Raw genomic sequence first — 18,847 nt, 5'->3', positions numbered from 1 at the left:
TCCCAGTTTTAGGTATTTTGCAGACTCCATCAGGTTTTCTTCCAGAATGGTCCTGCATTTGGCTCCATCCATCTTCCCATCAATTTTAACCATCTTCCCTGTCCCTGCTGAAGAAAAGCAGGTCAAAACCATGATGCTGCCACCACCATGTTTGACAGTGGGGATGGTGTGTTCAGGGTGATGAACTGTGTTGCTTTTACGCCAAACATTAAGTTTTGCATTGTTGCCAAAAAGTTCGATTTTGGTTTCATCTGACCAGAGCACCTTCTTCCACATGTTTGGTGTGTCTCCCAGGTGGCTTGTGGCAAACTTTAAACTACACTTTTTATGGATATCTTTAAGAAATGGCTTTCTTCTTGCCACTCTTCCATAAAGGCCAGATTTGTGCAGTATACGTCTGATTATTGTCCTATGGACAGAGTCTCGCACCTCAGCTGTAGATCTCTGCAGTTCATCCAGAGTGATCATGGGCCTCTTGGCTGCATCTCTGATAAGTCTTCTCCTTGTATGAGCTGAAAGTTTAGAGGGACAGCCAGGTCTTCGTAGATTTGCAGTGGTCTGATACTCCTTCCATTTCAATATTATCGCTTGGACAGTGCTCCTTGGGATGTTTAAAGCTTGGGAAATTTTTGGAAACCAAATCCGGCTTTAAACTTCTCCACAACAGTATCTCGGACCTGCCTGGTGTGTTCCTTGTTCTTCATGATGCTCTCTGCGCTTTAAAATGGACCTCTGAGACTATCACAGTGCAGGTGCATTTATATGGAGACTTGATTACACACAGGTGGATTCTATTTATCATCATTAGTCATTTAGGTCAACATTGGATCATTCAGAGATACTCACTGAACTTCTGGAGAGAGTTTTCTGCACTGAAATTAAAGGGGCTGAATAATTTTGCACGCCCAATTTTTTAGTTTTTTATTTGTTAACAAAGTTTGAAATATCCAATAAATTTTGTTCCACTTCATGATTGTGTCCCACTTGTTGATTCTTCACAAAAAAAATTACAGTTTTATATCTTTATGTTTGAAGCCTGAAATGTGGCAAAAGGTCGCAAAGTTCAAGGGGGCCGAATACTTTTGCAAGGCACTGTATGTATATAACTCTATATCTAGAACTAACTCTTGTACCATACACCGTATGCACAGAACATTTAGAACTGAAATCTAGGTAAATAAGAACAGAAGGATAATTAAGAATGTTAAAACAAAATGGTTAAGGGACAATTTTTTAGGTTTAAAAGTGACTGTTCTAAATTTATATGTAAAATCTGCTTGGTTATGATTACTCATTGTTACACATCATCACTGCTCTTTGCAATGATAGAAGACACAGGGATATTTTAAATTCAGTAAAAATGCTGAATTTTGGCCAAATGCTGAGTTCATGACCATAAACAACCTCATGGCCATGGTTCTGACAGGAATTTGGAGTTTCTTTAGGGCAGTAGGTTACCTGGCTACTGCCAATTCAATGGCCATATGGTGACCATGGTGCTACTACTATGGAGGTATTCTGGTTATTGTAGTTACAATTATTTTTTTAACAAAGCTGCTGACTGGTTAATCAGGTCTAACCAGAAGCTCTCCAAGATCCTGGTAATATGTCAAGCCGCAGAAGGAAGATGGGATTCTCCTTGCTAAAACATCATGCACATACATTACCGGCTAATTTAACAACGTTTCCCCATATCATGCTTAATAAGTTTTTCAATACCAAATTTATTTTCCAGTATACATTTACATTACATAATTCTGACAGTGAACAAAGTGTAAATGGATGAATTAGGTGGGCGCTGGAGATTTATAATATGCTAAATGTTTCCAAAAGTATGCCCCCCAGCTTAATTATTTAAAATGTCAAGTGGCATTGTGATTTATGTAACCTACAGAAAATTACCATTTTATGACATTTTGTTGACTCAGTACCAGGAATTGTAATTCTGTACCCTGATGCCCCCTTCTAGCACTAAACTCTGCTGCTGTCATTCAACTGTGCAATACCAGGCCCTCTCCTGCCCACCTTATATTTGTAAACATATAATAAAGTTGATTTAAACCCTAATGGTCATTTACACCAGCCTGGCAAGCTTTAAAGTGTGATGGATTGTATGGTAACATACAGTTCATTAGGGCACCCTAATGCACCACAATAAACAAAAAAACACAACATTTTCAGAAGAGTAATGCTGCAAAGGTGAACAGATGCATTGCCATTTAGAATGCATGGCACAACAGCGTTCCAATGGGCATTACCATATTGCAGTAACAAGCATTGTATTGCATTGCATTAAACTGGTGCAATGCAGTTAATGGGCACTTAGCAAAGGACCTTTGCTAGGCTACTTTAATAGCATAATTTATATTATATTATAATGTATATAAAAAAAATTATATATATATATATATATATATATATATATACACACACGCACACTGTATATGTATATATATTTATACACATACACACACACTGCGTGTATATATGTATAAGGGATCAACCAATATCGTTTTTTCATTGCCGATACCGATATTTTGGTCATATCGGTATTGGACGATATAGGCTGATATTTTCGTACACTTAAATTTTTTTTATTTCTTTTTTTTTATTTGACAGGTACTCTTCTGGAGGGATCTGGGGATCTAAAAGACCCCGAACCCCTCCTCTTCACTTAAAAGCATTCAAAACGCCAAGTTTGGCTGTTTTGAATGCTGTCATTTTTCTGAATCTGGCGCCAGTACCCAGAAGTGATGTCATGACATCACTTCCGGGTTTTTGCATGGAGACCCGATCAGAGCCGAATACGGCTTTAATCGGGTCCTCGGCAGCTGTGCAGGCTGGTTGCCAGGGTCTACCGGTGGGGCGGGAGACCCGAGTGAGCCGCGGAAGGCGGCGGGAGTGTCCCCTCCTGCTCCTTGTATTGACAGCCAAGCGTCTTTTCACCGGCATCAGTTGTCATTACAATACAGCTGACTGCCGGCTATGGACGCCGGTACTGGGGTGATGCCTCTAGCTGCAGGCATCACTTCGGTACAAGCACTTTCCGAAATATTGGTAATATCGGCCACCTTGGCGATTCCAATATATCGGGGAAAGAGCAGAAATATATATATTATACACGAGTTATATAGCGCTAACAGTTTCTGCAGCATTTTACAACGTTAAGGCAAACAGTACAGTTAAAATACAATTCAATACAGGAGGAACCAGAGGACCCTGATCGTTAGAGCTTACAATTAAAAAGATATATATATATATAGTAAATATATTATTATATCTTTTGCGCGGTCATGCGACGCTGTACCCAAATAAAATGTATGTCCTTTTTTCCCCCACAAATAAAGCTTTCTTTTGGTGATATTTGATCACCTCTGTGATTTTTATTTTTTGTGTTGTAAACAAAAAAAAAAAGAGCAACAATTCTTAAAATCACATTTTTTTTCATAATTTTAGGCCAATTTGTATTTGGCTACATATTTTTGGTAAAAATAAATCCCAATAAGTGTATATTGATTGGTTTGCACAAAAGTTATCGCGTCTAGAAACTAAGGGAAAGATTTAACATTTTTATTTATTTTTACTAGTAATGGCGGCAATCAGCGATTTTTAGTGGGACTGCGACATTGCGGCGAACAGATCGGACACCTAACTGACATTTTTTACCTTTTTGGGGGGGACCAGTGACATTATTACAGTAATCAGTGGTAAAATTATGCACTGTTACTGTACTGACACTGACAGGGAAGGGGTTAACACCAGGGCCGATCAAATGGTAAAATGTGTACCTAGGGCGTGTTTTCTAATGGTAGGAGGGTGGGCTTGCTGCATGAACACAAAGACATGTGTTCCTAAATAAGAGGAACACAAGATTCCTGTTTTCATAACTCACAGAACAGCAAACTGCCATTCTGTCCCCACGGGGAGCGATCGCGGGTGCCCAGCGACAATCGTGGCAACCGGACCCACTGTTTGGCTCCCCCTGTGGCCAATCGACGGCGCCCCCCCCCCCCCCCACTAGCGGTCTCGCAAAGCAACATACATGTATGTCGTTTTGCGGGACAGAGCAGACCTGCCGCTGTAGAACGACGACGGCTGGTCGGCAAGTGGTTCTAAAGCCAAAATTTTTACCTCAATGCATTCCCTGTATTAAGGTAAAAAATGGTTTACAGCTTGCTATCCTTCCCCCATCTCCCTAAATAGTAACCTGAGTTTTCAATGGATCCAGCACTGTGAACGACTGGATCCCTTCTCTCCTCTCTTCCGTTTTACACAGGGGCTCAGGCAGGAGCAATTGGCTGTTAATCAAATGATGTGAGGAGGAAGTGAAGTGGGATCAAGCATGGTTCTATAAACACACACCGCTCGGGAGCAAGTCTCTGTTCAACAGAAGTCGAGTGTTTCATGAACTTCTGTCAACATGTTGGAAAACCTTTGTCAAACAACAGCTGCAGCCACTGTCGTAATACAATGCCCAGGTGGAAAAGATTGCTTCATCCACCTTATTTCTGTTAAGGAATCTGTTAGTCGTTTAGGCTTTAGTTGTACAGTCCATTTTTAATATTCACAGCAAACTTACCCATCCATCCATATCTCTATACTTTATTTTGCTGAGAAATCGCTTTGGAAAACAATGCCAGGTGCCACACAGAGAGGTTGCCAATTTTGCTAAAGGAAGCTAAGGATGAACTGTAGTTATGCCCCGACACCAGGGCCGCTGTTAGAAATCATGGGGCCCCATACAGGCTACCCGACAGAACCTCATCTCCCTGCCCCCCCCCCCCCATATCAAAACAATATTTTCACAAAAAATACATTAAAATCATTATTTTATTAGTGGACACAAACTTTCCATCAAATATATAAAAAAAAAATCATAATGACCATCTTCAAGCCAAAATTCTCCCTCAAACAATAATGCAATATTCCAACTCCCAGTTCCAATCCCCTTTCCGAGCACAAATCATTGCCCCCCCCCCCCCCCCATCCTGGCCCCCAGCTCAAATCACACCCAAAGCCCCCCTTCTAGCACAAATCTCTTTCACCCCAAATAAATCACCCCCCTAGCACACATTCTCTTTCTTCTCAAACTTTCTATCCTAGAACGAATCTTCTCCCCTGAATCCCCCCCTGCTAGCACAAAAATCCCCCCATTCCTCCTATTAGCCCAAATTACCCCACCCTCTCCTGACACAAACCCACTCATCTCCCCTCCCAGCACAAATCTTCTTTCTTCAATCCCAATCCCAGGACAAATTCTCACAAATCCGTCTTCCAAACCCCTCTAAATTAGTATTCCCAGCACAAATTCTTCCTTTCTACCCAAATCCACCCCAGCACTAACCCCCCCCCCCCAGCACATACATCCCCTCTCCTGGTTCAACACCGCTTATTCATACAGCACAAGGACAGGATCGCTCTTTACTGTAGTACGCATTGCACTGTACACACACAGAGTGTGATTGCTGCACCCTATCTCCTCCAAGGGCTGCTCTTCTCCCGGCAGCAGGAAATGTGGATAGGGGGCACTGTATGTGTGTGTGTGTATAGTGCAATGCGATCTAAAGTAAGAGTGATTCGGTCTCATGCTGTATAAATGAATGCTCTTCTGACAGGAGAGGAGGGCACAGCACACCGTCTTCCTGGCTATTTCCTCTGTCTGCCTCTTCTCCCTTTAGTCCAGCCTCCCTTCTCCTTGTCCCAGCTGTAAGTGGGGGATGGGAAGGAGCTCAGCAGCGGCCAGCAAGGCTCATCATCCAAGGAAGGGCCGGCCTAGGCCCTCCGTGTCGCTCACCCAGCAGTGAAATTAGGTGCGAGGGAGAGGGGGGCGAAACCGGCATTTTGTTGCTGAATGAGAGACATGAAGGGCATTGTTCTTTCATCATTCCTTCTCTGCATTATCAATCCTCCTGCTGTTCGGGCCCCCTGTGTGCCTGGGTCCCCTATAGGGGGGCCGGAAGTCCCCCCTATTAGCGGGCCTGCCCGGATCACATGCAATCCAGAATTTGCAGCAAGTCATTTCTGAGAAATGGCTTTCTGATCAAGACCACAGAGGCTAATACCTATGCAAAGTGTGCTGCTACAAGTACTTGTAGTTTCCATTGGAAGAGCATGTAACGGGATAGTATGCGATTGACAGACAACATAGAAAAGCAATAAGGATCAGACATATCATTGTCACCCTATAACTGGTAGTGCCCCCACAAGAGCCTTCATGGCAGGATCACTATGAATAATTTCAATGGAAGTTGTAGATTAAAAAATGCATTTTGGAATTAAAGTAATAAGTAGATGGAATTCTAGTGGTTTGTTTTCACTTTTGTGCTTTGTGGATCAGCAGTGCAAATATGTATAAAAATTTGCACTCCAACAGTGTCTGGACTGAAGGCATTTCTCACCTGAGTGCTTGTTTCTAACTACATCATTCTGTAGAAGAGGCAGTGGTAGTAGGGGCTCAGAGATAGATCAACCTGCATTGTTCGTAAAAGCAAGAGCGGCACCATACCACAATCGGGCTTCATTGCATGCTACAGGCGCCAACATTACAGAACATTAGCATTTCATATAAATGGTGCATACAAAGCCTTTTTGAATACAAAATCATTTTTGCTAGTATTGCTAAATTATGTGTTTTACATTTGAATGTTGTCTGTTAGACAAGGCTGCATGGGTTTAGGAGAAAGCTTCACTTGATATTTCATTGTTTAATGAGTCAAAACATCCTGTTCGGAGATGAAGCAAACATTCCAAATAGTACTGTTGTCCATCTGTCGGCAAGCATCATCTGTAACCAACTATGTTCTTATGAGGGTAGAAGCAGTAACCATAAGCAGATGGGCAAATCATGGAAGAGGCAAATATTTTCATTGGTCATTTTTGGTATAATTTTTTTCTCATGCATCATTTTGCCATTGATTTAGAAATGTGATTTTCATTCATAGAAATGAGTGAGAACAGCAGAATCACTTTACTGTCGCTGCTACTCACTTGCCAATATGCTATTTCCTGGTTACAAGCGTTTAAGTTCAAATTTTCCTTAAAAAGGGATGTATAGGATTCTTTTTTCCCCCATTCATACTTACATTGGTCCGATGCTGCATCTGTCCCCCCGGCACCTGTACACTGAGAACCGAGCGATTGAACACCACAGATTGTTCGGTTCTGACAGCTCCCCGAGCAGAGAGCTGCTGACTGTCAGTCTGCGGCTCTCTGCTCTGCCCCCTCCTAACTCATTGGAATGCTAAGCTGTGGAGGGGCAGGGAGCAGCCAGCTCAGGGTCACAGCACCTCACTGAGAGGCTGAGCTGGGTGTCAGTCCAGGCACCTTGGGGATCCTGACTCCGTGGTCATGATGGCGCGGTGCCAGGACTGACTTCTGTGACGTCAGCAGAGAGTGGACTTTACCCCGCTCTCCATTGAAAATGGGTCACAGGACTGCAGAACAAACTTCACTCCTGTGATCCATAGTAGAGGTAGAGCCAAATGAGCGTTGGCTGTACATCTCCTTTAAACCTTAACTCGAGGAAAATGACAATGTATCCCTTACAGTGAAGCTGGTCTAGTAGTGGAAGAGTTATTAGCTTGTTTTATCTAGAGGAGAGGAGAAATAATTTTGCTTACTTGATCCTCCACTCCCCCTCCATGCAGCAGTGGACTGTCCGTTTGTGCCCTCAAGACTCTGCTTTGGTCTTAATGCCAGACTGTCGGGTGCATGGGGTACAGATGCTACAGGGACTGATCTATCTGTGGGAAGAAGTGGAGGATCAGTAGGTTACTTACTTAGAAAAAAAGAGAAAACAATTGCGCTAATCCAAAAATAAAATAAAAAATAAAAGCAGCAACCTCAAGTGAGACTAGCACCCAAAAAATGTCCAATATAAAATAAGTTGCGCTGTTACTTACTTACCTACCCATCATAGCAGCACATTCTTACTCAGCCCCAGGATCATCATGGGCACTGGAAATGCCTGAGTAAAAGCTAACCATCAGTTTTAATGGGGGGTCATACTCCTACATGAAAAATGCTAAGAGTATGGCTCCAAAGTTACTATGTAGCTGAGGCCAAGCACCAGAAAAAAAATATGGACCTCAAGTATGTAAATATCAGAAGATAATCCTACTGCAATGGAAAGGTAAGCAACTACCTGGGTGGGGGGATGGGTTTTAGTTTAGATTTGGTTAGGGGGCTAGGGAGGGTGGAGTTGACTAGACCTGAGAGGAAACCATTTTTTTTAAATGTATTCTAGTCTTTGTGATATTGTTAAATACAATGTAAAGAATACAGATTTTTTCACTTTAAAGTTGTAAACCTCTGAAATTAAAAATGAACAAAGAATATCCTCACATAGCATGTACTTGCCTCAATTAATAGCAGCAAGTTTCGCTCTTGGCTGCACTCTTCTTCCTCTGCTCTATGATTGAGTCACTTCTGATCATTTTCTCTGACAGCAGGTAATCCATGATGACAGCCTGCCTCCCTCCTGTAGCACACAGCAGGTGATCAACAACCTCAGATGTGCAAGTTTCCCTATAAGATTGTGTAGATGGTAGAGCATCCATTCACTTCAATCAGGTATCAAATTACACTTGGCTCTCTGCTCTGTCCTGTGTGTGATGTCAGATCCCTGCACCCTGCCACCTGAAAAATACCCTCAAATCTGTTTACTTTGGAAAGCTGTGGAGGAGCATAGTTACATAGTTGCTAAGGTTGAATAAAGAAAACTGTCAATCCAGTTCAACTTGTGTTGGGGTGTGTGTGTGTGTGTGTAGAAAATCATTTCCCATATGCCCATATATTGTATTTGCTAAGATGTACGTCTAAGAGTCTTTTAAAACTATCAATACTCCCTGCCAACGCCATACATTTTGGAAAAAGATTCTACATACTTAATGCCCTGACAGTGAAAAACCCCCTATGCAGCTTAAGGTTAAATCACTTCTCTTCCAGTCTCTATAGTCTGGCTATAACGTAACTGAGTTATTCAAGGACTCTCGGGTGTGGCCTGTGTCCTCTTACACTCCCTTGGACTGAAAAGTTTCATTCTTACGCTGGGATCACCATTGTATATTGTTATCATATCGCCTCTCAAGCGTCTCTTATCCAGGAAGAATAAAATTAGTGCTTGCAGTCGTTACTCATAATTTAGGTCCTCCAGTCCCCATATTACTTCAGTTGTTCTTCTCTGGACTCTCTCCCGCTCCAGCACATCCTTTCTGAGGATTGGTGACCAGAACTGGACAGAATACTCCAGATGCAAGCGAACTAGAGTTTTGTAAAGTGGCAGAATTATCATTTTTATCTGTGGAGTAAATTCCCTTTTTAATGCATGGTAATATTCTGCTGTCTTTGCGTGCTGCAGCTTGACGTGGCATGCTATTACTAAGTCTGTCTTTTACTAGGACCCCTAGATCCTTCTCCATCCTGGAATCCCCTAGGGATTCTCCTAAAAATAAATATCTTAGAAACAGTTTTTTGATAAAGTAGATTAGAGGTTTTCTGTGTTTTTTCCACTAAAGAATTGATTGGGTTGTTCTGATATTCGGATCTGTAGTGTGTGAGATTGATGAATTCTATATCTGCTACTGTATGTTGTTTATATACAGTATGTACTGTACTGCATCAGAAAAAAAATATGACGACATATGTCTAAGTGGATGTTTATTTTTTTTATTGCAATAAAACTTTTCTGGATTGAAAAAAAAGTTTCTATATCCTGCAGTGATGTTATTGCCCTACAATTCGTCAGCAAACACTGAGATCAAGAATAGAATTGGTCCCTGGACAGAGCCTTGGGGTACTCCACTAACCACTCTAGACCATTCTGAGTACATGTATTTAATCACTACCCTTTTGACTGACCGCTGCAGCCAGTTTTCTATGGTCTATACCCACTGACCTTTTGTTTGTAGATTACGTGTTTGTGGGGGACTGTATCAAATGCTTTTGTAAAATCCAGATAAACCACACCCCCTGTCAGGATGGCAGCTTACTTCCTCGTAAAATGTTAATAAGTTGGTTTGGCAAGAGTGACCTTTCGTAAACCCATGCTGATTACTGCTAATGATAAAGTTCTCATCAGCAAATTCTAGGATATGGTCCCTTATCATCCCGTCAAATAGTTTACACACTACCGATGTTAGGCTGACAGGCCTGTAGTTTACAGCAATAAATCTCTGTCCTTTTTTAAATATTGGTACCACGTAAGCGGTTTGCCAATCATGTCAGTATGCTGTCCATAAAGATTAGGAATGGTGGTCTGGCTATAAACTGACTGAGTTTTTTTAAGGACTCTCGGGTGTAAGCCACCTTGTCCTGGTGATTTATTTATTTTAGATTCTCTAATCCTTTCCCGACTCCCGGCCTCTGTTAGCCACAAAAGTAGATCCTGTGCCGTTTTACCAACAATTCCGTCGTGCTTACTATACCCATCCTTTTTCTGTACGAAGACTGAGAAGATAGCATTTAGTACAGCTGCTTTCTCCTTGTCATCTGTAACCATCTTCCCTTACTCATCTTTTATGGGGCCTTTTTACTGTTGATAAATTTAAAAAAAAATTTGTTTTTACTTTCTTTTTACTCTCCTCTGCTATGTGTCTCTCAGTCTTTGGCTTGAGATATCCAGGTGCAGCTTATATGGGAGAATTTGCTTCATTACTGTTTATCACCAGAAGATAGTCACTTCAGTGGGCTTATATAAGGCTTTATTATCAATTCATCATCATACTGTGGGTAAGACAATAGAAATAGAAGCTGTAGCATAAACTTTAAGTACATGCAATTGTGTCATGATGTCCACCTCCAGACCTTTCAATGTATAAATTTACTCTAAACTGTTTTATTTACAAAGTCAAAGGCTCAACTATCCTGCTTAAGCCTGCCAACAGGTTGCTTAAGTACTAGGCTCAGCAAAGTGGGATGCAAGTGGTGGCAGGGGTGGGACCTTAGCTCCGCTATATAGACACTTGGAAAGGATTCAAACAGAAGTGATAGGGGTATACATGAGGATGCACATGATATGTGTTGACAACTTAGGCTACAGCTTTTAATTAAATAAGTGATGTTTTGTTTGCTTTGAAGATGAACGTAAAGCTGTCCGTATAAGACCAAGGCAATGAGAGAAAACTAAAGAAAAAAGCATCCATGAAGCAATTGGAGACTTTCATATTCTTTATGTAACTCATGTCATATAGTACAGCGTAGGGATACAGATACATGACTTCTGAGGCTGCGAGGTGATTGAATTGTTGTTGTTCTATTGTAAATAAATTAAATAAATTTTATCTAAAATAAATCCAAGTTTTTCTACCTTTATAGCTACTCTAGCTATATTTTATTCACACAATTTGGGTTGGAGGTATTGAGGAATACAGTTACAATCAGTTGTACTGTGGTAGCTACATCTTTAAGCTGTACCAGCTAAATTTAATTTAGGACTGATTCACATTGCTAACATACGAAACAACAAAACAAAACAAAACTGCAGCCTTCTGTACATATGATGTTTTTCTCCTGCACCTGCTGCAACTGCAGTCTGCATGACTGGCAGCCAAAGAGTTGATTACAGCAGCCACTGTTTTTTATATACTGTATGAAGGTATGAAGTGCACATCACCACTTGCCAGCCAGTACATTTTAAACATGAGACTTCAGTAACACTACAAAGTTGATTTAAAGAATCATAAATATAAGAAGACAAAGATGAATATATAACGGTATAAAATGGCAAATATTCTACAGGAATATAATGTGAAAACAGATCTCCGGCTTGTAAAGAATAAAGCCAGTTGCATTTACTAATCTTTATTTGAGAGATTGAATCTGCTATGAGTACGGCTGTGTTTAATAACCAGAAAACAGTTTTTGACTATAAAGACAAAAGATTAGTCTGTTTAAATCACCGAAATTAGACAGTATAACATGATTAGAGTTTCATCCTGTTTTTCCTCTAAGAAAACACGACTTGTTAATCGCAGCCAAGTTTCTTGTGAATATCAGTATAGTTAGAAAATCAGCTTCAGCTAACTTGTGGGCAAGAAATAGGCACATAATATTTCCTGTGAATAGAGCTCTTAATGTCTCCCTGTAACATAGGAGCTTTATATCATTTTTACAGTGGCTTACAAAAAAAATCTTTAAATATAAAGTTCAGTCAGAGCTAAAACTTCAATCATGGAGCCATAACATGATTCCAAACCAAAATTAGTTTTGTGGTACCAGTAAGAAATCCCACCTTGGGAATGTATGTTCATATACGTAACTGTAAGGAACTACTATGTATAAACATTTCATTCTGATTTGTTCTACTGATCACTAGAATACTAATCTGCTTCAAGGGGATTTTCAGTTTTAAGTGTGTGGCTTTTGGTTACGACTCTGCAATGAAGCAAAAAGCTTCTCCAACACAATTCCCAAAAGCTCCCCTGATCATGTGCAACTCCTGTAAAGAGCAAATCCAGAATCAACCAAAATGGCAAATAAATGTGTATTAGCAAGCTGTAAATATACACAAATATACTGCGCTAAAATGTTTGTATTATGACAAACCATGGCGGGGACCTGACAGCTCTGTCTCCGCACACAGCGTGGAGACAGAGCAGCCACCTGCCTGCTCAGCGGGGGATCGGCGGATCGATCCCCCGCTGGGAAAAACGATGTCTTTAACTCCCCTGTGTGAAAGGGGCCTTAAAGACATGGTTGCATGCAGCAGATGTTAACCCGTTTCAGCCTTGTCGGCCTTGTAGCACCAGAACTTTGCTGCATGGAAATATCCCCCATGTCCTGACTAGGATTTCAATGAAACAATTCCCTTGGAAAAACAACAAGAATGAATACACAGTATATGACTCATTCTTGTACCGCTTAGGGTAAGAAAGGAAAGGAGCTATGTAAACCTGGACATCTTTAGCATCTCTGTTACAAGGCATTCGACTAGTTGCTGATGTCCATACACTTTCTGCAGGTACAGTACCATCCAGTTTTGAACAGTAGAAGCACAGCCTATTGATGTTGAAACAGTGGAGTAGGGTGCAAGGGATGCAGGGTTTCATGCAAGTTTTACTGAATCAGCCAGCAAATGTACAAACAAGAAGAAGCCAAGTAGGAATGCTATGTTTTTAACTTTTGTTTGTATTATAGCTACTGTAACATTGTAAAAAAAAACAAAACACAAAAAACAAACAAACCGTTACCAAGCTGATACAACCAATATATAAAAGATAAAGATGATAAGCTGTATTAAAGCAATAGTCCACCCAAAGCCGATTTGATGATATGTTGATAGAGAATTAAAAGTAAACTACCCGTTTCTTATAATTCTCAATTTTTCCAAGATCTCTGCAAAGCTGTCCTTGCAATTATGAGGTTGCATCACCACCCTTTATTTCATATTTTAATGAGTGCAAGCAAGGGGGAGGGACCCCCTGGTTTAGGTAGATTGAAAATTCACGATGTACAGGTCTATATTTAGGTGCCTCTGGGGTAGACCTCATTCAGCTGGGCTCTCACTAAAAGCAAGAAGCCAAGCAGACTACATCTACAGCTAAAATGTACCTTTATGGGCTAACATTTTAACATCAGCTGTAATCTCACCTGAAGTGTAAGACGCTTTACTGCATTCCAAACAGTTCCCATGAACTCTTTCATCCTCTCTTCCGGTGTCTTGCTGATCTCTTTGGAGGTCTGCATTACCTTTGCTGGAACAGATAGAGGACGTGATTCTGCACAACATAAGAAATAAATGAACAATTTATAATAGAAACAAAAAAAAAGGTAATAGCTGAAACAATTTAAATTTCCAACCACTTGTTTTTTATTCTGCATTTACTTTAATAGGTTAGAGCGCTGTGCAAATTATAATCATCATATAGACTTGAGTAACTTAAAGTAGAACTATAGGTAAAACTTGTTTTATTCATCTTGGATAGAGTAAGGAAGGGTTACAACTCCTGTCAGTTTTCTTTTTTTTTTTTTTTTCAATCTCTGTTCCATTGGGGAGATTTACCTTCACTTCCTGTCTCAATACTTGATACAGAAAGGGAAAAAAAAATCCCTGTAAATTAAGGAAATCCATTGGGGCCCCCCCAGGTCACCAGAACTAGTGTCGCCATTGGAAGATTTCCCCTCTATTACTGTTCTGGGGACAACCCAAAATTTGGGATTTCCTATTACTTTCAATGATAATGGTAAACAGGACAAATCGAGTAAATCTCCCTAACAAGGGGCAGAGGTAGCAATACGATCCTGACAATTGTTCTATTCCATCTACACTGTCCACAACTAGATAAAAAAAAGATTTGCCTTTGGTTATACTTTAACCACTTGCCGACTGCCTCCTGTATATTTACTGCGGCACGCAGCAGCTTACAGGCAAAGTGAAGTAGTACTACGTCGCTTGCCAAAGAGCCTGTAGGGGGTGAGCGCTTCCGCCGGGAGGGCACTTTTGCCCCCGCTCATTCCCTGCCTAGCCAGCGCATGTGAACGCCGGCTCCGATGGCTGCCTTCCACTCGCGATCTCCCACAGGAGAGGGAGAATGACAGACGGCTGATGTAAACACAGCCTTCTGTCATTCTCACTGAAGTAGGCACAGAGGCTTTGTGATCCTGCTATATAGGATCGCATGTCTCTGTGGTTACTTCACTAGCCACGCCCCCTAAAAGTTCACAACCCTAGGGAACCCCTAGGGACACACTTAACCCCTTGATCACCAATAAAGTTAACCCCTTCCCTGCCAGTGTCATTTTTACAGTAACAGTGCATATTTATAGCACTGATTACTGTAGTAATGTCACTGGTCCCCCCCAAAAGTGTGAAAAATGTCAGTCAGGGATCCGATCTGCCTGCCGCAATCCTGCAAAAAAAAAATCGCAGATCGCCACCATTACTAGTTAAAAAAAAAAAAAAACAATAAAAATGACATAAATCTTTCATGTAGTTAGTAAATGAAATAACTTTTGCGCAAACCAATCAAAATACGCCTATTGTGGGTTTTTTTTTTTACCAAAAATATGTAGCAGAAAACAAATTGGCCTAAAATGTTAAAAAATTTTGATTTTTACATTTTTTTTTGAGAATTTCATATAAAAAAAAAAAATTAATAAATATTGTTATTTTTTCAAAAATCAAATACCACCAAAAGAAAGCTCTGTTTGTGGGAAAAAAAAGGAAGTAAATTTAATTTTGGGACAGTGTTGCACGACCGCGCAATTGTCCATTAAAGTCATGCAGTGCCGAATCACAAAATAGGGCCTGGTCTTTGAGCAGCCAAATCTTCCGGGGCTGAAGTGGTTAAAGGATAATCACATTATTGTACAGTTTGATGATCTCCAATTCCCAACCCATGCCCCCCTGGAACTTTCATGTACTAAAATACTGAAGTGCTATTAATCACAAAGCAAATGGAATGAACTTCATTGTTATGATCCTGATTTCTGAACTATGAATAAAGTTGTTCACATAGTGGACTTCCACAGTGGGAACACAGATCGCAATACAAACGGACAATTTTACCTATTCTGGTCGTCTGATGTGCTCACGTAGGAAAAACAACAGGTTCACTTAAATTCCAAGGTTTCCCTAACAGGAAAAGGAGAGTCTTGGGTAGTAAGAAGCACAATTAAATTGATTGTTTTGTGGAAGTGGTATTAAACCCAAAACCAAAAATATAATATATTACAGCTTACCAATCATTAGATGTGGTGGCTGTGTTAGGTTTCTTTCTTTAGGCTTTTTTCCTTCTGTTATCCCTTGGTGGTTTGGCCAGTAACACACCTCCTGTACTATACAGACACTACTCTGGTTAAATGAGCACAGAGGGCAGATTTTGGACAGCAGCATTGTCAGTCTCGGAGGAGGGGAGTATTAGAAGTACCAGCAGATTTAACGACTTGACCTCCAGACCAATGCTGACATTTGTCACATACATATAACAATCAGCCTTTTTTTAGCTAGAAAATTAGTTAGAACCCCCAAACATTATATTATTATTATATATATATATATATATATATATATATATATATATATATATATATATATATATATATATATATATATATATTGAAGCAAAGGCCCTGGTGAATAAAATGGTGGTTGTTGAAATGTTTTGTGTTTTACAATATTTGCTCAGCAGCAAACAGTTTTTTTTTTTCCTTTTGAGATTAAGGTTTTAGATCAACAAAAAATGATCATTTTAAGCACCTCTGCCTCTGTTAAATGTTCTGTCTCATCCCTGTAACTGCAAGAAAGCATTTCCGTTGAAAAACAACAGAACTACTGGTTTAATCACCAGATCAAAAAAATAAAATAAAAATAAAGCCTAAAAAAGGAAACAAATGCATTAAAGTATTGGTAAGCTGCAATATAATAAATGTTTGCTTTTGGGTTTAATACTATTTAAGTGCTCTTTATGGTTTTGGGCTTCCAGTGTTCCTTTATGAAAATATCAACTTCTAATCCAAAAATCGTGTTCACCCCCACCCCCAACACCTACTGCACCTAACTATTGTTCCCTAAATGTGTTGGAGCTGGAGAGAGTCCAGAGAAGGGCAACTAAACTGATTAGGGGATTGGAGGACCTTAATTATGAAGAGTGTCTGCAATCGCTTGATTTAGTCTCCCTGGAGAAGAGACGCCTGAGAGGGGACATGATAGCAATTTATAAATATCTCAATGGTGATCTCGGCATAGAAAAACAGCTATTCAGTCGAAGGGATTGCATGAGGACTCGAGGGCATACAATGCGATTAGAGGAAAAGTGTTTTAACCTCAGGCAACGTGGGGGGTTCTTTACTGTTAGGGCTACAAGATTGTGGAATTCTCTACCACAAGAGGGGGTTTCTGCGGGAAGTATGGTGGCTTTCAAAAGACTCTTAGACGTACATCTCAAGGATCAGAACATTCAGGGGTATGTGAGATGATTACAGCCACACACACCTACACAGGTTGAACTGGATGGACTATTGTGTTTATTCAACCTCACCTACTATGTAACTAAATTAGATGCACAGACTCAACTGTGAAAATCAGAGACAAGAGAGATGGGCTAGAGCTCAATTTAGGAGCTTAAATTAAGATTTTCTTAACTGGGCAACATGAGTGCCTAAATCCTTGTTTTCTTTTTGGTCTATTTAAATTGTATCAAATTTTACTAGTTGCCGTGGGTTAAAACATACATCTGTACACAAAATAGCTTTTATGTGTACAGAACAATTCAGCTATCATCTGAACCTGATGGTTTCTGTCTAATCGTTTTTTTTTTTTTTTCATTTAACCCAGCAGGCTGAACGAAAAAAAAAAAAGCTAAAAGCTCAGGTTGGCTATAGGCCCATCTCGTTACTCAACGTGGATATTAAAATCTACGCAAAAATTTTGGCAAACCGCTTCCTACATCTCATCCCCGTCATCATCTCCCTAGACCAGGTGGGGTTTGTCCCTGGTCGCGAGGCCAGGGACAACACCATTAAGGCCCTCAATATCCACCATTGGCTCACCTCTTCTCAAACACCGGGCTTCCTCCTGTCGCTCAACGCAGAGAAGGCATTCGACAGGGTGGCATGGGACTATATGATTGCAACATTGGAGGCCATAGGTATCTCTGGCAGGATGCTGGACTTTATTCGGGCCCTTTACTCTGGTCCCACGGCAAGAGTGCGAGTTAATGACCACCTGTTGGATGCCTTCTCTGTGTCGAATGGCACGCGTCAGGGTTGCCCCTTATCCCCCCTCATTTTTATCCTTACCCTTGAACCCCTACTTCGCAAACTCAACTCAAACGATTCCCATCAAGATCCCCCTGTGTTTTTTAAAACTTATCGACGGATGTGCTCCGCCTTTATTTGGCGCTCTAAGCGCCCTAGGTTGTCTTGGGATCTCCTAACCGCGCCAAAATTGTCCGGGGGGCTGGGCCTACCTCACTTACAAAGATACTACTGGGCCTGTCACTTGTCTAGGATTGTAGACTGGCACAATGGTCGCCTTACGAAGGACTGGGTGAACCTTGAAGACTATGTCCCCTTACCCCATTCACTTCCTACCGTGGTCTAGCCCCGACTCCACTCCGACGACGTGCGCGAAACACCCTCTCACGCACCCTACTCTACTCATTTTTCGCCAGCTCTGTAACACTCTGGACATATCTTCGAGACCGGGCCCGATGGTCCCCCTTTGCCACAACCCGGACTTTATTCCAGGTGTGGTTCGCCTTGATCCGCTTGTACCCTCTTGTCGGACGTCCCGCATAGGGCGGCTCACTTTTTTCGGGGTGGCTCCCTACTTACACACTCGGCTCTTTCCAGGAGATTTCCCAAATGCAAAATCCCCTTCTTCAACTACTTGCAGATTAGAGACTTCCTACTACACACCGAGGACCTCAATGCCTGGCATAAGGACGCTACCCCCCTAGAGGACCTTTGCACCCGTACGTCGCCCCAGCGACATTTGATCTCTTGCTTATACACCCTCCTATCGCCAAGGCTTCCCCCTAAGATCGCTCGTATCTGCGAACGTTGGGAAGAGGACCTTGACATCTCTCTTAGTGGCGAAGACTGGGATAGAATCTTCACACACATGCATAAGGGCTCCAGAAATGTACTTGTGCAAGGACGTGGCTTTAAACTCTTCTCCAAATGATACAGGACCCCCGATACCCTACACAAGCCTCCCCTATGTGCTGGCGGTGTAATAGTCACACCGGTACTTTACTCCACATCTGGTGGGAATGTCCCCTCATGAAACCCTTTTGGCAGGAGGTCCATTCTCTTATCAAGTACATCAAAACCTACTCCCCTGCCTTCTCCCCGGCTCAATACCTCCTCCATCACACATCTATACCTCAAAAAGCTTACAAACAAT

At 41.2% G+C, this 18,847-nt stretch overlaps 1 protein-coding gene and 1 long non-coding RNA gene across 4 annotated transcripts in view; one reads left to right on the top strand and one right to left on the bottom strand.

Moving 5' to 3' along the window:
• The window catches only part of LOC309555764, a 1,250,709-nt gene that overhangs the window by 390,870 nt on the left and 840,992 nt on the right, over window positions 1-18,847 (top strand). The gene's annotated exons all lie outside the window — the stretch shown is intronic.
• Window positions 1-18,847, bottom strand: part of VPS13B (vacuolar protein sorting 13 homolog B) — a 1,502,642-nt gene that overhangs the window by 816,336 nt on the left and 667,459 nt on the right. For all 3 annotated transcript variants that reach the window (XM_082257852.1, XM_082257851.1, XM_082257853.1), the window contains exon 22: window positions 13,588-13,715. In XM_082257852.1, coding sequence (XP_082113978.1) covers window positions 13,588-13,715 — 128 coding nt within the window. The remainder of the gene's footprint in view (window positions 1-13,587; window positions 13,716-18,847) is intronic.

The sequence above is a fragment of the Pelophylax lessonae genome, assembly GCF_965119305.1.
Source record: "Pelophylax lessonae genome assembly, chromosome: 5".
Classification (NCBI taxonomy): Eukaryota; Metazoa; Chordata; class Amphibia; order Anura; family Ranidae; genus Pelophylax; species Pelophylax lessonae.
The sequence above is the reverse complement of the archived record's forward strand: the minus strand, read 5'-3'. Positions and strand labels throughout refer to the sequence as shown.